This window comes from Nematolebias whitei, chromosome 6 (genome assembly GCF_014905685.2).
Source record: "Nematolebias whitei isolate Nwh7 chromosome 6, NemWhi1, whole genome shotgun sequence".
Classification (NCBI taxonomy): Eukaryota; Metazoa; Chordata; class Actinopteri; order Cyprinodontiformes; family Rivulidae; genus Nematolebias; species Nematolebias whitei.
This window is the reverse complement of record NC_056503.1, coordinates 18301482-18326052: the sequence shown is the minus strand read 5'-3', so window position 1 is coordinate 18326052 and position 24571 is coordinate 18301482. Positions and strand designations below refer to the sequence as shown.

At 40.1% G+C, this 24571-nt stretch overlaps 2 protein-coding genes across 2 annotated transcripts in view; one reads left to right on the top strand and one right to left on the bottom strand.

Moving 5' to 3' along the window:
* Nucleotides 1-11549, bottom strand: part of ftr86 (finTRIM family, member 86) — an 18768-nt gene extending 7219 nt beyond the window's left edge. Inside the window, exons 1-10 of the mRNA XM_037678081.1 lie at nt 11008-11549; nt 10653-10748; nt 5413-5646; nt 5140-5302; nt 3769-3873; nt 3629-3679; nt 2643-2684; nt 2460-2513; nt 1484-1549; nt 1180-1382 (exon numbers count right to left, since the gene is read on the bottom strand). Coding sequence (XP_037534009.1) covers nt 1180-1382; nt 1484-1549; nt 2460-2513; nt 2643-2684; nt 3629-3679; nt 3769-3873; nt 5140-5302; nt 5413-5646; nt 10653-10748; nt 11008-11511 — 1518 coding nt within the window. The 5' untranslated portion in view covers nt 11512-11549. The remainder of the gene's footprint in view (nt 1-1179; nt 1383-1483; nt 1550-2459; nt 2514-2642; nt 2685-3628; nt 3680-3768; nt 3874-5139; nt 5303-5412; nt 5647-10652; nt 10749-11007) is intronic.
* An 809-nt stretch (nt 11550-12358) lies between these two features.
* On the top strand, nt 12359-23463 carry nudt8 (nudix (nucleoside diphosphate linked moiety X)-type motif 8). The gene is made up of 5 exons (XM_037678082.1): nt 12359-12428; nt 14586-15395; nt 15490-15622; nt 16698-16775; nt 23192-23463. Exons 2-5 carry the CDS (start codon nt 14587-14589, stop codon nt 23375-23377), a joined length of 1206 nt encoding a protein of 401 aa, XP_037534010.1. The 5' UTR covers nt 12359-12428; nt 14586; the 3' UTR covers nt 23378-23463.
* The last annotated feature ends 1108 nt before the right edge of the window (nt 23464-24571 follow it).

Sequence of the window (24571 nt, the reverse complement as noted above, 5' to 3'; positions counted from 1 at the left end):
CATGCCACCTCCCTTCCTGTGTTCAAATCCCTGCTAAAAACATATCTGTTCTCTCTGGTGTTTCATACTGTGTGAGTTGATTTAGTATATCTTGTTCCATGTCTTCATTTTAATGCTGTTGTTTTAATTTTTTAAAGGTATATTCTTACGGCTTTTTATTTCTTAGTGTTACCATTAGTGTTAAGCACTTTGATAACAGCCTATCTGTTTTAAATTGTGCTCTATAAATAAATATGACTTGACTTGACTTTCAGTCATAATCCAAACTTCATGACCACAGGTGAGGGTTGGAAAGTAGACAGACCAAGAAATCCAGAGCTTTGCCTTTCAACTCAGTGCTTTCTTCATCACAACAAGCAATGCCCTCATTACTGAGGACGAGGCCCGATTTGCCGATCCATCTCCCATTCCAGCCTACCATCTCATGTGCTCCTGTTATTTGACATATTGTTTGGCACCATTAAGTGTCTAGCGTATTTCTTAGTTTAGTCCTTAGTACAGTTTCTTTTACAATTTATATTTTTGCTATTGTTGGATGTAACTGGGACCCTGTGTACATGATTTCGTTCCACCTCATGTACCACATGTGATGCAAATAATAAAGAACCTTGAATGATGCCCAAGATACTTAAACTGCTCCACTCCGTGTAATGATGATTCATGTGTACGAAGTTTCGTTAAATTATGTTGAACGGATCAGAATTTATGGGCATGACGAGAGAAACTTTACGGACAACCAGAGACTATGCCATCGACAGGCGTTTTTTAAATAAATAATAACTTTTACAAACTACAGCCATGCAGACATAACAAAATACGTTACTTTTAAATTTTGGGTAATATAGTGTAGATGCAGGAGCTGAATGTTGAGCCAAAATCAAATCACATGATCATCACATAAAATCTCTAGTTCTTTCCTATATCATACACTTTAAAAGGAAAGACCGTGGTGTCTCAAAAAGGTGAAAAAATATCTATATTTTAGTTAAAACGTGGAAAACCTAAATTAAAATTTAGTATTCAAAACTGGTAGATGGTTTAAACAGAATGAAATTGTTGACTTGGGGATTTTCCCCCCAACCAGAGTTAAATAGCAGTAATTCCCAGCATTTGTTTGTAGCAGACATGCATTTGAGATAAATTTTAAAAAAAAAAGAACAGATGTTTTTAAGAGTCCACCTTCTGGCCAGTCCACTCCACCTCCCAGTAGTAAGGGCTCCCAGCCAGGGGCTCTCGGCAGAGGACTTGTCTCCAGAAGACGAAGCGCTCAGGGTGGTCCGGCGGGTTCAGGTTCTCAGAACGCATTGTGATTTTATGACCATCATCTGACAGCTTTAGGTGTCGGTACGCCGTGTTGGGGTCCAAGGTGGGTTCAAAACGAACTGAAGGAAGAGGATGAATTATAATGAAACATCTGAATACTAGATTGGGCTCAGTATTGAGCTTTATTAAAAAAAAAAAAAATGTAAAAGGCAACACTCACATTTTAACATTTCCTCTCTTGTTCTTGATTCTGGATTTTCAACTGTAGTTGCTGTTCTTACAGATGCTACGAACAAACAAACAAACAAAAAACACGTTGCATTTAAAGACAAGGCATGGAAAATTAATCCTTGATCTTCTCAAGCTCTAATCTAACATTATAATGTCCACCAGTCAAAGGTCTGATGGGGTTTGATCAATCATGTGGTAACCAGTGGCATCTCCAGAAATGTATTAATGGGGTTCAATGGGGGTGGGGAGGGAGGTGCAGATATTGGAAGTAAAAGCCAAAACTAAATTTCAAACATTTTATTATACTGTTGTTGTAAAATGGTCATTTGAAAAACTTAATTTGAGATCATACATAAAACAAAACATTTACTAGAAACAAACTCAAGTTTAAAGCTGCCACTTCCAATTATTTAAAAATGTTTTTATTTGCTTTTTGTTGTGTACTTTTGTGAACAAACAAAGGCTATGATAAATGTCAAACTGGGAATAAAAAGACAAAAACTGCTAATTCGATTTAAGAAAAATAACCATTATGAATGCAACCTCTGAGACCCTGAAACTTACTGTTGAGGGCACTGGTTTTAGACCAGTTCTTATTCAAGGGCACTAAAAGTTTTATTTACATATTTTAAACTGTAAATTATATTTTTATAAACACCTAATTGATCAAAAATTATGTTTATTTATATGTTTGAGGTACTAGTCAAGTCAAGTCATATTTATTTATAGAGCACAATTTAAAACAGATAGACTGTTATCAAAGTGCTTATCAAAGTACTAAAGATCCTAAACAGCAAAGGGGAGTAAAAATGCACTCCAAGCTTGGGATGCAAGTGGATACAACTGTAGGATAATGAAGGGAAACGGCGGAGGGGCCAGGGATTTATTTAAATTTTATTTTTTAGGGGTTGCCAAATGTGCCCCCCCCCCCCAGCTTTCAAAGATGTTACAAAAATTTTACATACTTTGAGATCGAGGTCGAGGAAAAGGAAGAGGAAGAGGAACAGGTGGTGCTGAAGCTTGATGGCAAAAGAGAAAAATGTGATTAAAAAAAAAAAAAGATAAAAAAAACAAACAAACATTAACTTTATGTATCCGCAATAACTTACATGTCCTCCAAGTCCTGTTGGGAACACTCCTGCTCTTACCTTGATGATTCAGAGAACCTCCAAACCTCGGGGGATCACACACTGGAGGGGAGAACAACCAGACTAATTATAAAAAAATAACTCTGGGACCTGAACAGGCGCAGCTTCTGGCCATAAACTTACTGACCATCGTTTATAAGCACTCACACAATGAGTGTACTTTGGTAATCAGTTTATCTTTACAAACATTTTTGGTATCCAACTTGTTTCTGAATTCTAGTTTCAACAATTCATGTATGAAAATGTTCAGCTCATTCAGGACATTTCTGCTGTGACTTTGGGCATTTCTGCTATTTTTACCATTAGAAAATATTTAACTTTGTCGGCCATGTTTTTCTTATTGAAAATGAATGGAGCTCTCCACATCCTTCAAAGCCTTTAGCTGTTAAAAACCTTTCACTGCTCATTTCAGCCGTTTTCGACTTCAGCTTTTATCCTGCCCTTTTCAGCTTCTTTCTGCAAATTTTTGATTGTTTAGCTACTTTAGAAGTTTTTTATTTTATTTTTACGATTTTTAGCCGTTTTCCTTCTGCTACTTTGTAACCAATTCCGTCTTTATTGTGCTCATTTCAGCTTCCGTCAAATAATTTCAGCTTTTTGCGTTTGTTTTTCCTCCACTTTCTGCTAATTTCTGAAGAGTTTGCTCTGTTTTAACTTCTATTTGCAGCTTCTTTGTTCTTTTTTAAAATTTATTCTGCTAATTTGAGCTATTTACTCTTTTCAGATTATGTAATTCTGCTAAATTCAGCTCGTTTCTTCTACTTTTAGCTCCTTCTTTTAAAAAAAAGGGCCCATCTTAAATGTTCTAACTCAAGCTTTTCCTGTGTTTTTCAGTAAATTTTGTGCCGTTTTCTCCTTTATGTGCTCCTTTCAATTATTAATGCATTTCAAATTTCAGGTTGTCCAGCAGTTTTTAGGAAAATCAGTCTGTGGTCAGCATTCTCACTGCATTCTTGCAGGAAATGCAAATTCTCTCTCTAGTTTACCTTGAGGTCGTGGAGGCGGCAGAGGTGGAGGAATTGTAATGGATTCATACACTGTTAAAATGAGAAGATGGATGGTTAGGAAGGTGTCTCTAAGTTTGAGACTATTCTGCAAAGCGTTGCACCATGCGAAGTCACCAAACCTGTAACTTGAGCAGCGGCCGGACAAGAATAACCAGCGGGTGCTGTGCCTGTTGCTGCTGCTACTGCTCCACCATTGGGTGTTGAAGCCACAGGCTCATGATTCACTGCAAACAACAGAATTTTTTTTTACAAACAACACTGATGAAAGACAAGAAAAAAAAAAAGTACACAGATGTCCCCATCACTGAGATTTAAAGAGTGAATGTCTGTCGTCTTATAAATTAGTGTTTTTCTGGACTGGAACTGAACAGAGAATGCAGGTGAAACTTAAAGTTTTTGGAGCAAGATATTCAAGTGGGTAGAAGTTAAACTGTGGAGAAGAACATAGGTAGCCATTTTTGTTTGTTTGTCTGATGTGGTGCAGAATGACCAATCCTTGTTAGTGGAGGTAGAAATTTTATCCTCCACCAGGTGCAATGGTGGAGCCAGGGGGTGGCCAACGGTGGCCCTGACCATTATTGATTAACCTTCAGCCACCCTAACTATCCGAGAAAGTATACTTAAAAGTAATTTAAAAACTAGAAAGCATACTTTTTTAGGATCAGGGTGGCTGGTGGTGGCCATCTGGCAACCCAATTTTTGGCAACGACCCTTCTTATGAATATAAGTCAGTGTGTTGCTTATTTTCCCAGTCATCCACCTCACAAGGTTTACATGTACGCATGTATGGTGGCTAGGGCATTAACAGAGTACTCGAGTAATCTACACATCGATTGCTAGGACATCTATCGATGTTAAAAAAGTAAAGTCGAGTATCCGTAGTGACGTCATATTATGTGACCACGTATGACCGTAGGGGCGGTGTTGCACTGTTGCAGGTCACAGAGTATGGTGTAACACCGGGTCCAATCCACCAGAACCAGTTTCGGTTTAAGTTTCGTTTTTGACGTGCTGCGTTTCTTCACGTTTGCAGTTTCATAATAATAACTAATAGTTTAGTTTTTCCTGTGACTTATTTGCAGTATGATAAATGGTAGGAGCATATTATACGCTCCCAATGTTTTGTTGGTCTTTTTTTTTGGTAAATAATTACCTTTTTTTGCGGTTTAATTAATTAATTTATTTTTGTATCTTGAGATCTATGACATCATCAAATACTCGAGTTCTACTCGGGTTTTATTATGTTAATGTCAAGTTTAAAAATTATATACTCGTTCAACCCCTAATGGTGGCAGCCATTTTGGATTTTGATAAGGTAACCCAGTTTTCAAAGAGTACCTTTTGTTGCGCCTAATGTAGCCACACACCAAAATGAAAGTTGGTACCTCACCAAGTTTTCAAGTTATGCTCACAACATGCACAGAGAGGAGGATATGTTCAATTCCCTCTCTTGGCTCCGTGATGGGGGACAATAAAGAAAAAAATCTGACCTATTTTGGTGATTTTGTCCAGAGTGGCTTTGCACAGGTCCTGTACTGAGTCCTGCAGCTCTTTTATGGATGAGCGAATAGAGGTCACCCTGGCTTCTTCTTCACTCAGCACCGACTCTCCTGTGTCACTCATCTTACCCAGAGGCTCCATGAGGAGGAAATTCTTGAAAATAAAAAAAATGCAAGAAACATTTATTACCCTCCTCTCTCAGTTTTAAGCCATCAGTGAAATAAATATGAAATCCATACAGTGTCAAGCCATATCATCATCACCTTCAGGAAGCAGACATCATCCTGAAGATCAGCTATTCTGATCAGCTCCTCATGCTTCCAGTGGAGCTGTGCCACCTCCTGCTCCAGGCCCTGGATCAGCCCTTCAACTTGGCTACAAAAGGCCGTCTCATGGCTCCCAAGTAGCTCACAAATTCCAGTTCCTGTTTGGTTCAAGCTCTTAACGAGATCGGGAAACAAATCTGAACTCTCCTTTTCCAGAGCCTGCAGTAGGGCCTGGAGATTTAAAGTCAGAGAGAAAAAAAAAGATGAGATAGAGGTTTTGAAACTGTTAACACAATAGATCTATTTAATTATTAATTTTATAGGGTGAAATTCAACCATTCAGCTTCCTAAAGCCCAATTGTAATTTGTAATAATCAGAGACAAACGTAGTAAATAAACCAAGCCTAAACAAGTGGTACACTGATGTTCCTCGTCACTGAGGGATTTGAACAGTGAATGTTTTGAAGTTTTTAAATTGCTTTTTTCTGGACTGGAGTTGAACAGGGAATGCAAGTAAATTAGAGCGGTTGACTCGCAGCAAGAAGGCCGTCAAATAAAATCCCAGCTGGTGTTCTTTCTGGGTGGAGTTTGCATGTTCTCTCTTTGCATGCGTGGTCATTTCGGTCAATGGTGACCTTGGCACCAAAACATGACCAGATATAAGAAAAGATAGAACTTTAGTTGCCATATACAGGTATATCACATACTGGTTAGTTGCCATATACAGGTATATCACATACTGGTTAGTATTCTACATCACTTTACAACCTAGAGGTTATTGTTTCGTTTTTTAAACAACTTTTTTTCCACTTGTTCTTCTCAATTTGCATGCTTTCTTTTATGATCATCTACTGTAGTCTTCATTGTCCACTGTTGCCATCACTCTTTGTTAAAATCAGGTATCTCTTATAAATGAGTCCTAAATGAGAGTCAGTGGGATTATCTTGTATAAATAAAGGTTGAATGAATGAATATTGTGGTGGCCATCTTGGATTTTGATTTGGTAATCCATTTTTTTCCCCACAATGACCTTTCTTACTGCTAGATGCAACCACATACCAAAACAGAAGTCTGTACCTCACTTGTTTTTCAAATTGTCGTGCTCACAACGTGCACGGATGGACAGCCGAATGGACAGACAGAAATTAGTTCCAATTCCCCCTCTTTGATTCACGAAAGGTACAAAAAAGCCACCAGTGGCTCATTTACCACACACCGGTGTCTTAAAAAAAAAAAAAAAAAACTTAAACAGGCAGACAGAAGGACAGAGCACAAAGTGAACCGCGAATGCACAAAATTCTTAATAAATTATAATTCATAAGTGGCAGAAGAGTCCAGTTTTAAGTTGTACAGTGTTTATGCGGGAGTTGTGACAATTTAAAAGACCGCTCTCTTCCAGTTTGGAAGAGAAAAGTCTGAACTCAGATACAATAATTCAATTCAGTTTAATTAAATTAAATTAAAGTTTATTTATATAGCGCCAAGTCACAACAGACATCGTCTCAGGGCACTGAACAGAAACATTCATATTTGAAAACAATAATTTAACATTATTTATCTGAGGAGCAGACTGCTTTGAGTTTAACTCCATCACAGACTCTCATCTTGAGCAAGCATGAAGGTGACAGTGGAAAGGAAAAACTCCCTCATGAGTAAGAAACCTTACAATGGGACAAGCGTCCCATTTGCTTCGACCAGCTGGGTTTGAGAGGAACAGGAAGGAGGAACAGATTCACAATGACAGGTCAATAAACACCTGTTATGATAGAACTAGTATCAAATGAAAACTATTAAATTTTAACAATTTAAGGAAATGAGGTCAATTTGTCCTCCAGTAGTCTAAGGTTAAGAAAGCATGACAAGCCGACCCTAACTATAGGATTTATCAAAAAGGAAATTCTTAAACTCAGTCTTAAAACTGGACAATGTGTCAGTCTCACAGACAGAAACTGGAAGTTGGTTCCACAAGAGAGGAGCCTGATAAAGATCTTCCTCCCATTCTGCATTTGGAAACTCTAGGGACCACAAGATAGCCTGCAGTCTGAGAGTGAAGTGCTCTCTTAGGAAAATATGGAACAAAAAGATCTCGAATATAAGATGGAGCTAGGTTGTTGAGAGCTTTGTAGGTTAGAAGTAAAATTCTTAATTCTATTCTGGATTTGACAGGGAGCCAATGGAGAGAAGCTAAAACTGGAGAGATATGATCTCTCCCACTAACTCCAGTTAAGACTCTGGCAGCAGCATTTTGGATCAACTGAAGACGTTTTAAAGAAGTAGTTGGACATCCAGATAATAAACCATTGCAATAGTCCAGTCTAGACGTGACAAATGCATGAACCAGTTTTTCTGCATCATTTCTAGATAAGATGTTTATAATTTTAGCGATATTACGCAGATGGAAGAAGGCAGTTCTAGTAACGTTTTTAATGTGGGGGATAAAAAAAAAAAAGGCATGTCCTGATCAAAAATAACACCAAGCTTTTTAACATTAGAGCTAGAGGCCAGATTGATGCCATCCAAGGAGGGTGGAAGACTGAAAAATATATTCCTAAATTCAGGTCCAAAAACTCAGTACTGCCTTCTCGTTCAAAAGCAGAAAATTTAGGGTCATCCAGGTTTTTATGTCTTTAAGACATGCTTGTAGTCTAAGTAGCTGATTGGATTCATTGGGTTTCATGGACAAATAACTGTGTATCATCAGCATAACAATGAAAATTTATCCCATTACCTAATGGAAGCATATACAAGGTAAAGAGTATTGGCCCAAGAGCTGAACCATAACTAACTTTGGTGTATGATAAAGAATATAGACAATAGAAGTCAATGGGAGTTTGAATGTGAGCGGTCTGCATTCTGGGAGGAAATAAGAGACAAACAAAACTCCTATAAATGTAAGAGAAACACAGAAAGAAGACGAAGATGCCTCTTTTTTGATGCATTACTTACCAGCATCTGTATTAAAAAGATTGTGGAAATTGGAAGTAGTTTTCAAATCTTTTAGAAAATGTAGGAAGCCTAAAGGTGAGTGTGTGACATCAAACTAAACTGAACATCCATCCATCCATCCATCCATTTTCTTTACCCGCTTATTCCATTTTGGGTCACGGGGGTCGCTGGTGCCCATGTCCAGCGATCACTGTGCGAGGGGCGGGGTACACCCTGGACGGGTCGCAAGTCCATCACAGGGACACATAGAGACAAACGAGACAAACAACCATTCACTCTCTCACTCACACCTAGGGACAATTTAGAGTTACCAATCAGCCTAACATGCATGTTTTTGGACTGTGGGAGGAAACCGTAGTACCCGGAGAAAACCCACGCATGCACGGAGAGAACATGCAAACTCCACCCAGAAAGGCCCCTGGACCGGGGTTTGAACCAAGGACCTGCTCACTGAGAGGCAGCAGCTCTACCAGTTGCGCCACCGTGCTGCCCCTAAACTGAACATTTTGGGTTAAAATCTTCAAAAACTTCTTTCAGCTTTTCTCCCTTCACAGCGAGTCATCCTCTTCCATCTCTGTCCTCTGCATCTTCTGTTGTCACTCCAACTACCTCCATGTCCTCTATAACTGCATCCATATATCTCCTCTTTGGCCTTCCACTTCGTCTTCTTCCTGGCAGCTGCATTTCTAACATTATTCTACCAGTATACCCATTATCCCTCCTCTAGACATGTCCAAATCATCTCATCAGCCTCTTTAACTTTATCTCCCAGTTGTTCAACCTGTGCTGTACCTCTGATGATCTCATTCCAAATCTTATCCATCCTTGTTACTCCTAAGGAGAACCTCAACATCTTCATTTCTGCCACTTCCAGTTCTTGCTCTTGTCTTTTTGTCCATGCCTCTGTCTCAAGATTATACAATATAGCTGGTCTCACCACCGTCTTGTAAACTTTTCCTTTGACTTTTGCTGACACTCTTTTGTCAAAAATCACTCCTGAAACTTTTTTCCATCCACTCCATCCTGCCTGGACTCTCTTTCATTCCACATTTTCCTGGACAGTGGACCCCAAGTACTTGAAGTCCTGCACCTTTGTGACCTCTGCTCCTTGTAGCCTCACTGTTCCACCAGCCTCCTTCATTCACACACACATACTTTCTCTTACTACAGGTGACTTTCATTCCTCTTCTTTCAAGTGCATACCTCCATCTCTCCAAGTTCTCTTCCACCTGTCCCCTGTTCTCACCACAGATCACAATGTCATCTGCAAACATCATAGTCCACGGGGATTCTTGCCTGACCTCGTCTGTTAGTTGGTCAATCACAAGAGTAAACAAGAAGGGGCTCAGAGCTGATCCTTGATGCACTCCCATCTCCACCTTGAAGCTATCTGTCACTCCTACAAAACATTTCACCACTGTCCTGCTGTCCTCATACATGTCTTGTACCAGTCTAACATACTTTTCTGCCACTCCAGATTTCCTCATGCAATACCACACCTCCTCTCTTGGTACTCTGTCATACGCTTTTTCTAAATCCACAAAAACACAATGGAGTTCTTTCTGATCCTCTCTGTACTTCTCCATCAGCATCCTCAAAGCAAAGATGGCATCTGCGGTGCTCTTTCTTGGCATGAAACCATACGGCTGCTCACAGATAGTCACCTCTCATCTAAGTTTTACTTCCACAACTCTCTCCCAGATCTTCATTGTGTGGCTCATTAACTTAATTCCCCTGTAGTTGCTACAACTCTGTACATCACCCTTGTTCTTAAAAATGGGCACCAGCACACTTCTTCTCCGTTTTTCAGGCATTTTCTCACCCTCAAATATGCCATTGAATATTTGAGTCAAGGACATCCCTGCCATCTCTCCAAGTCATTTCCAAACCTCCACTGGTATGTCATCAGGTCCTACTGCCTTCCCCTCCTTCATTCTTTTCAGAGCTTTTCAAATTTCACCCTCATTAATATTTCCCACTTCCTGGTCCACAGTTTCTATGGCCTCTACTCTTCTTTCTCTTTCATTCTCTTCATTAGCTCCTCAAAGTAAAAAATAAATAAAATAAAATCTTTTTTTTTTTTAATAAAAAGGGTACACAACCTAAACTCCATTCTTGTAAACTTAAGGAAACTGAAATGGTTTTGATGCATTTTTGACAAAAATCTTGTTTATGTCAAAATCTCCCACAGTTTACTGCCAATTTGGTCTACGTCATCCAACATGCTGTTCCCAAAAACCTGCTCGAGCTGCACATTTTAATTAAAAGTTTTTGTAAGCAGTCAGTGGGACCTTGTGTTGACGTGCAGCGGGTGGGAGCTCCTTGAGCATCCTCTCAGACTCGAGGATTCTTCTCTGGACCTCGGCCTGCATCTGGATGAGCTCTTTCTACACAAAAAAACATACATAAAGAAACCATAAAATACATACTCTGGGGCAGCAAATACTTTAAACTATGCTTAGTAATATTTTTGACAGATAATAAAAAACAAAACAAAAAAAGCAAATGAATGAAAGGACGCTTGTCCAACAGGATTAGCCAGAGTCTGAAAACTACTACGCCCATGATGACACTGTTCCTGATCACATGTTTCTTACTTCATAGACCAAACATGAGGTTTAAACCCATATTTTACCAACCACATACCTGTCTCTCCATTCTCTCTTCTTGCGGTTTGAGCACATGGTGTCCTCTGTGTGCATGCTGGCAACACACCTCACAAACACACTCCCTGTCTTGGTGGCAAAAAAGATCAAGAGGTCGATTGTGTAGAGAGCAGTGTCTGGATTCAACCTTGGGAAGCTGTGGGTACACGCTGCCCTTCCTCGGCCCTACATCCGAAAGAACCTCCAGGTAGATAGGCACTGGTGGAGGTGGGGCTGGAAAAGCTGCTTTGAAGGAGTTTTGCTTGAGGCTGTTGGTTCTCAGCTTCTCCATGGCCTCTGCAAGCAGGGTGCTCTTGGCCAGCGAGGGTCGAGGGTTGAAGACCTGTCTACACTGAGGGCAGCTGCACAGACCCTTGGTGTCCCAGTGGTTCTGGATACAAGCCAAGCAGTACGAGTGTCCACATGGTAGGGTGGTGGGGTCCTTCAGGGTTTCCAGGCATACTGAGCAGGCAAAGCTCTCCTCTTCGGGCCAAGCCGTGGCCATGTGCAGCAGAAGTCTAACCTGGATCCCAAAGGATACGCTGAATCAAACTGGAAAGACCGTCAAGACTAAAAGGCTCAAATGCCTGTTCAGATGAATCACATGACCCTAAAATACTCCAACTCTCCTGGCTTGGGGTGGAGCTGTGAAAACAGGTGTGGTGAGGAAATTATCATTGTGTTTTAACAGTTTCCCCCATAACTGATAGAACATTATTATCAAATTTAACCATTCAGCAAAAAATAAAATAAAATGGCATGTTCAGAAATTTGTTCCAGCCATTTGTTTTATTTTCATTTAAAAACATAAAAGGAGAATTTTCTTGGCCGACTTTGTGGGGGAAACTGATAAGCAGGTCGAACAAGACGAGCAGGTTTCTGGCGCTGACTTGTGACGTAATGTAGGGGTTTTCAAAGTGATTTCATCACTAAATACTGCAAACATTTTGTCCGCGGAGGCCTCACCGCCAACATATTTTAATTTGTACAGAAACTGGAGAAAAGTTTGAGTGACGTCAAAGCGGCGCAGCATTGACGCTAAAGCTGCGCTCCGCCTTATGTGGGTCTGCATCATTTCTATACCGGCGCACGCCATGATTGAATATCATTAACCTTTATTTAGACAGGTAAATCCCATTGAGCCTCGAGGACTCATTTACAAGAGAGACCTGAAATCGACTTTGCGGATTCACCAGCGGGTATATTTGGTTTTTGTGTTGTATATTTAATTTGTTAGCGACTAAATAGCATTACTTGATCGTTCTGACAGCTTGCCTTTGTTCTTTGTTTCCCTTCCGCAGCCGCCTGCCATCACTTCTAACGTGTGGTGCACCGGTGATACAAAAAGGAGCGGACCGAGGTGCAGCCAGTCAGGGAGCACAGTCGCTGGCTAGCTGTCGCTAACACGGTATTTCTGTCAAGGTGAGTCTTTTCTGTACCTACGTTTTATTTTGTAATGAATCAATCAACACTAAACTGGCAAACTACTCAGAATGTGTCCGTGAAGTCAGCTAATTGCCATTAAGATGCTAGAAAAATTCCGTTTTGCTTTGCGAGTGACATTATGATGCTAGCTTTTCTGTTTTGCTAGTTACAGTATGTCTTGCGAATTTAACAGTTCCCTTTTCTGCTCTTTGAAAGATCGTACTGATATATCTGTATAATCTAAAATATTTTCAGTTTGTAATTGGCAACTGTACAATCAAGTTTGACAGCTAGACAAACTTTTAAATAATCGGATAAAACATGAATTTGTATGAAGATTTCCTGGATAATTGTATTCTACATGATTAAATAATAATGTCACGAGCAGCATTAGCCCTGTGCGACCTGTTTAGTTAGCAAAACAGTGATGATTATGATGATCACAAATTAGAACATTAATTCAAAGCACAGTTCCTGTGCTTTGTCATGGTATTTTATTGTTACTAATCAAAGCTAAACAACTAAAGTTGACCAAAGTCAGTGCTGTACAGTAAAACTACACAATTTGTACATAGCCCAAAATAAAAAAAACTCAAAACAGATAGGAATTGATAAAACATGGGGTGTGAAAAAAAAAACACAAAAATGTTGTTGGAGCTACAAAACAAGACTGTGCAGCAAATTAACAACCACAAAAGAATTAAATAGCTCAAAGTCTGTCTTTGTGCAAATGTACTAAATATGGGGAAAAAAAATTTAACATGTACAAATATTTAAAAAACAAATGATGACTGTCTGTCAAAAGCCAGGAAAAAAAATCTTATGAGTGAAGTTTTTAAAACACAGTTCATTGACTCATGTTCATGTTTGTGCTGATGTTCAATGTTTTATGTTATGAGTGCTTAGTGTATATTTAGTTGATGTTTTTCTTAGTTCATATCTTAGATGTTATTACTGTTTTTCTTATACATTTTATTGTTGGATGTAACTGGGACCCTGTGTACATAATTTCTCTCCACCACATGTACCACATGAGGTGCGAATGACAATAAAGAAACTCTGACTCTGATTAAGAGTAGATGATCGTTCCAGCGCTTCGGGTCGGTTACAGCTAGGACACGCTCTCCTTTAGTCAAAGTCAGAGTTTCTTTTATTCGTCGTTCGCACCACAATTGCGTACACAGGGTCCCAGTTACATCCAACAAAAGTATACATTGTAAAGAAACACAGTAAGATCTAAGATATGAACTTAGAAATACGCTAACCTATGAATACACTAAGCAGTAATGGTACAAAAACAATACGCCGCACAACAGCAGCACGAACATGAGTCTGTGTGAGCAGATGAGTACGAATGAACACGGCAGCATTTACTAGCCAGTCTAGAACGTAGAACCTCCAAAAGGAAAGGGGCTGTCACAGAAAATCTTAAAACGTTTAGAATTTAAAGAAAGATAAATATCCAGGTCCTGAGCCATTGAAAGCTTTAAAAATTACACAAAATGATTGTAAAATTTAGTTCTGTTTTCAACAAGAAGCCATTGGAGAAACTCTTTTTTTTTTCCAGTACCGGTTAAAAAACTGAGAGACCGAACCTGTCAAATTAAAAGCAGCTACAAAAGTCTAATGTGAAGGGAGTTTAATAATGTGTTAACTCTCTTCATGATGTCCGAGAGAATACATTTGAGCTTGAAAAGGTTTAGTAGTAGAACGTCAATCATAAATGACAGAGTCCTGACGTGGTTCTGATGATGCCTTCAGGTGGGAAGGTAGATCTTTGGGAATGTTTGGAGTGACAAAAATGACCATCTCAGCAAATGACATAGGACTTGATGAAAACATGGATTCAGTGTTTTACATGAGCATACAGAAAGCACCTGTAATCAGTCTGACTCCTAACTGGGCAACAAAATCTCAGTCAACAAAGCCTGAAGTGGAGCGAGCGAAGTTCAGAGAATTACCAGTACCTGGTAACTTCTATGAGACGTTCTGTTCCTCTGATTTAGGAAAAGTGTTGAGTCAGGACAAATGGTCTTCTGTTGGACAGCCTCTTGGTTCATTTTATATTTATTGTAAATGCTCCTTTTCTTCTCTACAACATCTGGTCCATAGGAGCCTTATTAATGTTTCAGCATGTCTCTGTGTTTTTGACAGCATGTTTAGGAGCCCACAACTCCTGGTTTGGACTTACCCCATGAGACAGTTGCTGCTGTTCAGAGAATCTCACTTTTCGGCCTTTTCTGAGCACATGGGTTTTGGATGGCTGCGAACAAGATGCGTGAAAGAGAGGACGCATGAAGCAAAATGTGGGAAAAGCACAATTAAGGGTGGACTGTTGTTATCCTCAAGGACTTCAACGCGTAAGCTAAGAGAGATTTTACCTGAAAATCTTCTTTCCAAAGGCACGGTAAGCTTCCGTGAGCACCACCCTCAAGTCTGTGCAAAAACCCAACAATCGTCTTCTCTCGTCAGCACTTTCTGGAACGGTTTATTCAACCGGACTTTTCTTCAGCGCCGGAGAAGGCCTTGGGGTCTCAGTCAGACTTCTCTCGGCTGCACCAGCAATAATCAGCGTAACTTCCTTCATCACGTACCAAACTCTTTTAGGTCGTTCAGTTCGTCGACACAGAGGCCGTGGATTTTAAAGCCGCTTCGCTGTCAACAGTCCCCCGGTCACTCTTTTCGTCTGATCCAGACTGTCCGTCAGACTGTCCCTCATGTGGCGGACACCTGGAGAGGCTGCCTGTCCCTCCAAAATGAAACTCGATGTCGGCAGGAACTGGTGCCCAACTGGAAACTCTACGACATGGACAAACTGACAAAAGGGGCGAGTCAGACGCAAGGCGCAAACCAGGGGAGGTGGGCGGCCATCTTGGTGTCTCTGTGCTCTGTTGAAGGGGAACCTGCTTTTCTTTTTACTCTGCGCTCCAGCACACTGAGAGGCAAACACAAAGGAGATGTCAGGTTGGTGGGAGGCTAATAACAAAACTGCACTGATCTCTTTTTTTTAAATTTTATATAAGTTCTTTGTGAAATGACACGTTTGTTCTTTTTGTAGCTTTGCTGGAGGAAAGGGCGATCCGTCAGACAGAGACGTGGTGGCCACAGCGCTGCGAGAAGCCTGGGAGGAGCTGGGTGTTCATGTGCAAACGGAGAGGGTTTGGGGTGTGATGAAACCTCTCAGAGACAGGGTCCGTTACACTTTTTTAAAAATAATGTCTACATCTGAGATTTCTTTTTAATTGTTTGGCAATGCTTTCACTGCATTTCAAGGTTTCAGTTTATGGTGAAAACGCTGATTCAACTTTCACACAATTGTTTTTCTGAGCTGCTTCTGCAAACTTTGTGCTACGTTGGTTAATCATTTACCGTAATGACTTTTGGTTTTTGAAACTTTTCTTCTTTTCAAAATGTTTGACTTCATGATAATGTAATTACAAATTATAGCTCCTCAGACTGACAGTGTTTTGGATAAAAGATGAAACATTTCAACAGTTTTTTTTTTTTTTTTTTTTTTGTACTTTTTGAATCCGTCCAGAGGATCTGACTTAACTTTGTTAGATTTTGCTACCTGGATTACTGAGCATGCATCAGGATATTAATTTACAAATATTTTACTCTTTATAAATACACTGGGATCTCTTCAGCTCCTTGAAAACTGATTTCTTTGACAAACGTACTTGCTCTAGTTTTTCTTGCGCTACTTTTAGTTTTAGCTACCATTCTGCTACTTTATTATCATTTTAGTACTTTGAGCAGCTTTCAGATACTTTAGCACTCTTAGCAACATTCAGCTGCTTTTAGCCAGGATTTTGCTTCTTTTGGTTGCCAGTGTTCTGTCTTAAGGTTTGACAACTCAGGTTCAGCTTCTTCAGCAAATTTCTAAATGTCATTAAGCACTCAGTTTTCATACAGAATTTTCTGCAATAATGCAATAACTGTAGGTTTTTATCACATTTCCCATGTATTTTATTGATAAATATTCTGTCTTTAGAAATTGTTATAGTATCAGCATTTTGAGTTTTTAAATTTTATTTATATTTTAATGTTTCTGAAATGGAGATGAAACATTATTTTTATTATGACAAGTAAATATCAACAAATTCTCTGATGGTCTTAACAATAATGCAGATCCCTAAAAGATTCAATTTACACTCATGTAAACATCTTAAAGAAGAAGAGCAGCAATCCTGAGTGGTTTTTGAAATGTCATAAGTTGAAGTGATGTTTTATTCTAATCTTGCTATGAAATCTTGTTTTTTCCAGACAGGGATGATGGTTGCTCCAGTGTTGGCTAACCTCGGTCCTTTTGAGGAGTTGGCTCTCAAACCAAACCCCGAAGAGGTACGGTTATTCTGCTTCCTCGAACTATCTTTGCATGATCTCACAACGGCATCAACAGTCGTACAGAACATAGACGGTCCGAAACAAAGGTCTTCAGCAGAAAGCTGTCAACATAACCTGCTTTCCATTATTTGTGGTAGATCATGGACAGTTTTGAGCAGGCACAAAACTTGGGTAGCAAAGTCCGTCCATCTATCCATCTATTATCTTTTACCCGCTTCTTCCATTCTGGGTTCCGGGGGTCACTGGTGCCCATGTCCAGCCATCACTGTGCGAGAGGCAAGGTAAACCCTGGACAGGTTGCAAGTCCAGATGCTTTATTATGGTGGAGGCAGCATATCTATGGTATGGGGTCTGCAGGCACCAGCATGGCTTTGCTGTGGATTATTTGAAGCAGGACTGACCATCCTGGATGCATTTCTCAGAAATGAATTCTTAAAAATTTTAATGATCAAACTTTTCTGCATGTCTTCACTAAGGTTGATTGGAGCAGGACTGACCTTGTCCCCACAGTGGAGGACGCATGGTTGTTGTTTAAACACTTATTTCCATACAGTGATTGATGATCATGCTCCGATAAAACGAATGTGAATAAAACATTTTAGCCCATGGTTGTCTCCTGACTTGGCGACTTTGTTGCGGAAGACGAATACTGCGTGGTGTAAAGCATAGCATTCGGGGTTGGAGCGTGGTAAGCTTGCTTTTTGCCAAATTCGAAATACAGCAACACAAGCAGTGCGACAGTCGAAGTCTGTTTATTTCAGAGAACAGTTTACACAAAGTGCTTCTACTCCACAGTTATTTTGGAAAACAGCAAGACAAATGGAAAATAAGCCCTCAGTTTTGCCATCCTTATAATAGGGGCTACTGTAGTCACCAATAAAGAACTAATAGTAAATATTTTTAATGACAGGTTCTGGTGGTGTTCCAGCATCTATATCGACTACCGTAATTGTCTGACTTTTAAAACGCACCTGTCTCTAAGCCGCACTTTGCCGTACATAAGTAAGACGCTCGGGTTATTTAGCCATGGGCATCCACCATTGATCGTCAGGAACTGTGCCCCGGCCTGCTCTGTCTGCGTGCAGCTTCCTTGTAGTAAAAGAACGAGCCACCAGATGGTGTTTCACAGAATGTACAGAAGCAAGCTTTCAACACACGTTCGACTGCAAGATCATCATGAAGCTTCACTGTCTGACTCATGGTTACAGCCATTATACTTTCAGAATGAACACAATAACTATCTAAGCATAATCACTGGACAGAATAGTGCCAAACACCTACGTAACTAAAATTATTCAAATAATTATTTACCGGTAAAAATAAGTCTTATCGAGTTCATGTGACCGGAAGTCAAACAGCACCGGTAGAATGCAGTAAATATTCATTAAATTAGTACCATTTTTTTTTTTTAATTATTTTTTTTATTATTGGTAAACACTTTTTGTCAACAACTGCTGTTTTTTTAAAATATACTTTCTAAATAAATTTGACATGATTCTCCTCAGCGCTGCTCATATGAGCAGCAGGAAGGAAGGAAGAGGGAACAGCCCCTCCCTCGTATAGTGCTCCTCCGTTCTGTTTAATGACCCCGTTTAAGCTTAAATGAGATACTGGTATTTAAACACATATTTACCGTACACTGAAAGATAAAAAAAACAACCTTTTATTTAAATATGCATCAGTCTTGACTGACTGCTAAATCTGACGACTTCTCCACCGCTGAGCTCTCATGATGGAAAGGGTGGGGGGGGGGGAGACTCCTTTCTCCACTTTGTGTTCGGCTGTGACTTTATAATGAGAACCCGGTATTTAAATGCATATTTTCCGACACGCAAAGATGTCACACAGAAATAATTTTAAAGCTTTTCTTAAAATATGTACCAGACTTGACTGCTTGTGCATCTCCAAAGCTCGACCATCGACGCACGTTGATGCAGCTTACGGGCTGCAGCTATGTTTTCCTCCTCAACAGCCGATCTCTTAACATGAAAGCTGCTTCTAAAGAAATTCTCTGTGCATTTTCCATTATCGCTCAACAAATGAATAGGTCTGTGCATGAAGCGCAAAATACGATAAACGACACAGGAAAGATCTGAAGAAATTAATTCACATTTTATCTTGGGGGATGGTCCTCTCCTCGAGAGTACCTCGTTGGTCATTCAGGTTAGACTTCTGGTCACATGATGACAGAGTGGGTGGAGTTATGGTTGGGTATTTGAAACCATGAGCAAAAGGTCGAACATTTTTCAGTCAGGTCATCTGGACAGTTTCTTTTTTGTGCTGAAACGTTTCACCTTCCATACAGAAGGCTTCATCAGTCAAGGAAACGCACAACACAAAACTGATTCTTCCCCCAACAGCTTACTCCAAAGTGGAACAAACCAGTTATGTTGGTGCTAAGATCGTCTTGTACATCTGATTACTTGACGACATTCTCTCACAAATGCCTGCCCCCATGAGGGGTGGGGTGCAGGGAGCCACGACCACCCAGCTCCGTCAAAGGAAAATGTTAGTCAGTGGCAGGAAGCTACTGAGAGATGGCAGGAAATCTTTCAAAATCAAATATAAAAATATAATTTTTGGAAATTATGAAAAAATACATAAATAAGATGCTCCTGCAAATAAACCACAGGGTACAAAGTGTGAGACAAAAGTAGTGGCTTGTAGAACGGCTATTACAGTTGTTTCAATAGCAGCTCTTCAGCTCGAAACTTAGGGAAATTAACTTGTGTATTCTCTGACGCCTTTCAGTCTCAACTCAACCTGGCTTTTGTTCCCCTTTGCAAAAAATATGTTTTCACTTAATTACGGAGAACGAGGTCAGGAAGGAATTGCTATCTTTAGACTCTAAAAAGCCTGTTGGACTGGACAAGCTACCTCCAATTTTTTTTAAAGTTAGCAGCTCTGTTTATTGTTGCCCCATTGGCTAGAATTTTTAACATTTCTTTCTTAACTGCTGAAATTCCTGCTGAATAGAAGGCTGCTATTGTTAACCATCTCTTTAAGGGTGGGAGTCAGACTGATGTTAACAGTTATAGGCCAATATCTATTCTACCTTGTGTGTCAAAGGTTTTCAAAAAACTGGTGGATAAGTAGCTAACACATTATTTGAAGGTTTTTAATATTTTGTCCAACATCCAATCTGGCTTTCGTTCAGGGCATGGTTGCATTACGGCTGCACTGAAATTTCTCAATGATATAGCATCTGCATCGGACTGTAAATCATATTGTACCTATTGTCTAAACTGTATACCGTATATTCATTGATTTAGCAAAAGCTTTTGACTCAGCTGATCATTCCGTCTTGCTAAAGCAACTTGACCTTATTAGAATTTCGGTTCCATAATTATCTTCCGAATAGGTTGCAGCAAGTGAAGGTTGACTCTCATACTTCAGTTTCTTCTGGTTGTGTCAGGTGTACCCCAAGGCTCCACTCTTGGTCCAGCTCTTTTTCTCCATATTTATAAATTATATCTCACATTCTGTTAGTGAGGCCTCCATTCATTTATATGCCAATTACACTATTTTATATGATTTTGGTTCTACTCTAGATGAGGTTGTGAAGTCCCTTGCATGTGGTTTTCTTGAAATCCAGCAGGCCTTTTCTGACTTAAATTGTCCTTAAATGCCAAGAAAACTAAACTTATGTGGTTCAGTCATGGAGGAGAAACTATACGCACCTCGGTGGACTTCACAACTGTAAACTGTGATATTATAAATATTTATAAATATTTGGGAATTTGGATTGATGGTGTTCTGTCCTTTTCACTTCTTGTTAATGTTTTGCAATCTAAGATTAAAGCAAAACTTGGTTGTCTGTATAGAAATCGATCTTTGTTGGTTGCGAAACACCACTGTTGGAAAAAATTTTTACAGACATGATTTTAAGGGTGTGCTTCGTAAGCTGGACACAATTGATCAGTTATTGGCTCCGTTACAAATGTTCCTCTAAGAACATGTCATTGCCACCTCTACCCTGTTAAATGATCTTCTCTACATATTTGTTGTGGAATTCATTGGTTTACCCTCATTTATAAGACGGTGCTGGATTATTCACCTCCATATGTAACTCCTCTTCTGCAACTAGCACCAGTTTTGAAGTATAACACTCGATCCTCTCAGTATTTGTGGTTCAACAACTAAAGATCAAGTCTGGCTTTGCCTCTGCTGCTCCATCTGACTGGAATCTGCTTCAAAAAACTTTGAGTCTGACCTCACTCGTCTCAGTTTCTAGTTTTAAAAATCATTTAAAAGCCATTTTTAAAGACACTTGCAAATGTTTTCATGCTTAATAATGTTGTCATTTAACTTTTCTAATGAACGGTTGTTGATGTAATTTGATTGCCTTGTTTGTTACTATTATTTTGTCATTTTATTGTTTTGCCCAACTGTATTGTTTCCCTTCCCATGACCCTACAGGTGCCCGTTGGTGCTGCCAGGCCAGCACTGCCAATAAGAATTTGTTCTTAATATTTGTGCCTGGTGGTTAACTAAAGGTGAAAAAAAAAAAAAAGAAAATGCTAGCCTCATATCTGGATACAACTGTGATTGTGATAAGGTCATGGAAACAACCTACCACAGACGGAGGCCAGACTGAGATGGTTTGGACTTGTCCAGAGGAGGGACAGTGGCTATATTGGCAGAAAGATGTTAGAAATGCAGCTGCCAGGAAAAAGACAAAAGAGATGTACAGGTCCTTCTAAAAAAATTAGCATATTGTGATAAAGGTCATTATTTTCCATAATGTAATGATAAAAATGAAACTTTCATATATTTCAGATTCATTGCACACCAACTGAAATATTTCAGGTCTTTAATTGTTTTAATACTGATGATTATGGCATACAGCTCATGAAAACCCAAAATGCCTGTCCCAAAAAATTAGCATATCATGAAAAGGTTCTCTAAACAAGCTATTAACCTAACCATCTGAATCAACGACGTAACTCTAAACACCTGCAAAAGATTCCTGAGGCTTTTAAAAACTCCCAGCCTTGTTCATTACTCAAAACCGCAATCATGGGTAAGACTGCCGACCTGACTGCTGTCCAGAAGGCCATCATTGACACCCTCAAGCAAGAGGGTAAGACACAGAAAGAAACTGCTGAACGAATAGGCTGTTCCCAGAGTGCTGTATCAAGGCACCTCAGTGGGAAGTCTGCGGGAAGGGAAAAGTGTGGCAGAAAACGCTGCACAACGAGAAGAGGTGACCGGACCCTGAGGAGGGTTGTGGAGAAGGGCCGATTCCAGACCTTGGTGGACCTGCGGAAGCAGTGGACTGAGTCTGGAGTAGAAACATCCAGAGCCACCGTGCACAGGCGTGTGCAGGAAATGGGCTACAGGTGCTGCATTCCCCAGGTCAAGCCGCTTTTGAACCAGAAACAGCGGCAGAAGCGCCTGACCTGGGCTACAGAGAAGCAGCACTGGACTGTTGCTCAGTGGTCCAAAGTACTTTTTTCAGATGAAAGCAAATTTTGCATGTCAGCCAGAAATCAAGGTGCCAGAGTCTGGAGGAAGACTGGGGAGAAGGAAATGCCAAAATGCCAGAAGTCCAGTGTGAAGCACCCACAGTCAGTGATGGTCTGGGGTGTCATGTCAGCTGCTGGTGTTGGTCCACTGTGTTTTATCATGGGCAGGGTCAATGCAGCTAGCTATCAGGAGATTTTGGAGCACTTCATGCTTCCATCTGCTGAAAATATTTATGGAGATGAAGATTTCATTTTTCAGCACGACCTGGCACCTGCTCACAGTGCCAAAACCACTGGTAAATGGTTTACTGACCATGGTATTACTGTGCTCAATTGACCTGCCAACTCTCCTGACCTGAACCCCATAGAGAACCTGTGGGATATTGTGAAGAGAAAGTTGAGAGACGCAAGACCCAACAGTCTGGATGAGTTTAAGGCCGCTATCGAAGCATCCTGGGCCTCCATAACACCTCAGCAGTGCCACAGGCTGATTGCCTCCATGCCACGCCGCATTGAAGCAGTCATTCATGCAAAAGGATTCCCGACCAAGTATTGAGTGCATAACTGAACATGATTATTTGAAGGTTGGCGTTTTTTGTATTAAAAACACTTGTCTTTCATTGGTGGGATGAAATATGCTAATTTTTTGGGACAGGCATTTTGGGTTTTCATGAGCTGTATGCCATAATCATCAGTATTAAAACAATTAAAGACCTGAAATATTTCAGTTGGTGTGCAATGAATCTGAAATATATGAAAGTTTCATTTTTATCATTACATTATGGAAAATAATGACCTTTATCACAATATGCTAATTTTTTTAGAAGGACCTGTATGGATGCAGTTAGAGAGGACATGGAGGTAGTTAGTGTGAGGACGGAGTGAGATGAATAAACAATTTTTTTGTATTAAAACTAAAGTTTTTTTTTTGTTGGTTTTTTTTAGGTTGAGGACATCTTCACCCTGTCTTTGTCCCACCTGTGTAACCCTCAGAACCGTGGTTACACAAACTTCCGCAGCGGTGATAAGTATGGATACACGCTGCCTGTGTTTCATAACGGAAAATATCGGGTGTGGGGCCTGACTGCATTTGCTCTGGACCAAAGCCTCAAACTTGTTGTACATCCATAGAAGCACCGTCACAGACTTGAAGGTTTTCAGCGCCTGAAGTATTAATAAGACACATTCATGTATCAAAATCACACCAGAAATCAAAGGAAAGAGTTTTTATTTATATAAATAAATATTTTAAGTATGTTTGTCTAGTTTTATTTTCTTAAATTATTTTTAGATTAAGGAGAAAGCTCTTTGTTGTCTTTATGCACTGAGTCTGTGATGAATCGATTAAAGCCACCAGCTGTATCAAGGTTACAGCATCAGTAAGATCACATCAATCTTATTTTATTTAGATCAGGGCGTTACGGCTGTAAACACTGAAGTAATCAAAGCGTTGGTTACGTACTGTAACCCCAGATTCTATGAATATAGGCGTAGCCCTTTAAGGCTGTCGCTGATGGTTTATCCCGTTATGCAGAGCATAAGCACTGAAAAAAAATTAGTCCACGCCCACCTGCTGTGTGGGCCCCACCCGGTCCGTATAAATTACGTTAAGAGCGGGAAATCGGCTCCCAAAATAGCTTTTTCTTCAGCCATTTAGGAGCCAGTGAGGCCCGACGCTTAAAGGGCTACGCCTATATTCATAGAATCTGGGGTTACAGTACGTAACCAACGTTCTATTTCATATAGGCTTCGCCCTTTAAGGCTGTCGCTGATGGTTTAAGGGCGAAGCGGATGTGGTCCTCGCCTCACTGGGTCCATTCGAACACAGTAAGAAGCGGAAGCTTGCCCAAAAAACGTCTTGTCACTCAGCTCCCCGTGTGCATAAACTACGCATCGCGTAATTATGTGCCATGCACAGACGCATGTTGTGTAACTATGCGTTCTGACAAGCATGAATACCCCGGAAAAACTTTCAACGGGAAGAGGAAGTTGAAAAGAGGGGGGGAGGGGGGCATGAACCAACTGGTTCATGGCTGAACAGTATAAACAGATTAATGTCCATGAATTGATAAATAATCAAATGAACTGATTGGTAACAATAATCATGAACTGATTAGTGACAATAGAACCAGAAACACAGACACAACTGTGACTGATAACAACATCTCACACTGTAATGCATGCAGACAGAAGTGAGCTTAAACAGAGTTCCATGAGAACAACAATATTCATTCTGTTAGAGCACTAAGGACAGAATGTGTCATGGAACGAGCCGTTACATCACGTAGGTAAAAGCGAATAAATGAGCAGGGTGTTGACCATGCA

What these genes read in the sequence shown, in the direction of transcription:
- nudt8 (XM_037678082.1), top strand. Translation starts at nt 14,587, where the DNA reads ATGTTTAGGAGCCCACAACTCCTGGTTTGGACTTACCCCATGAGACAG. An exon ending in AAACACAAAGGAGATGTCAG is followed by an intron (nt 15,396 to 15,489) that starts GTTGGTGGGAGG and finishes TTCTTTTTGTAG; the next exon opens with CTTTGCTGGAGGAAAGGGCG. An exon ending in TCAAACCAAACCCCGAAGAG is followed by an intron (nt 16,776 to 23,191) that starts GTACGGTTATTC and finishes GGTTTTTTTTAG; the next exon opens with GTTGAGGACATCTTCACCCT.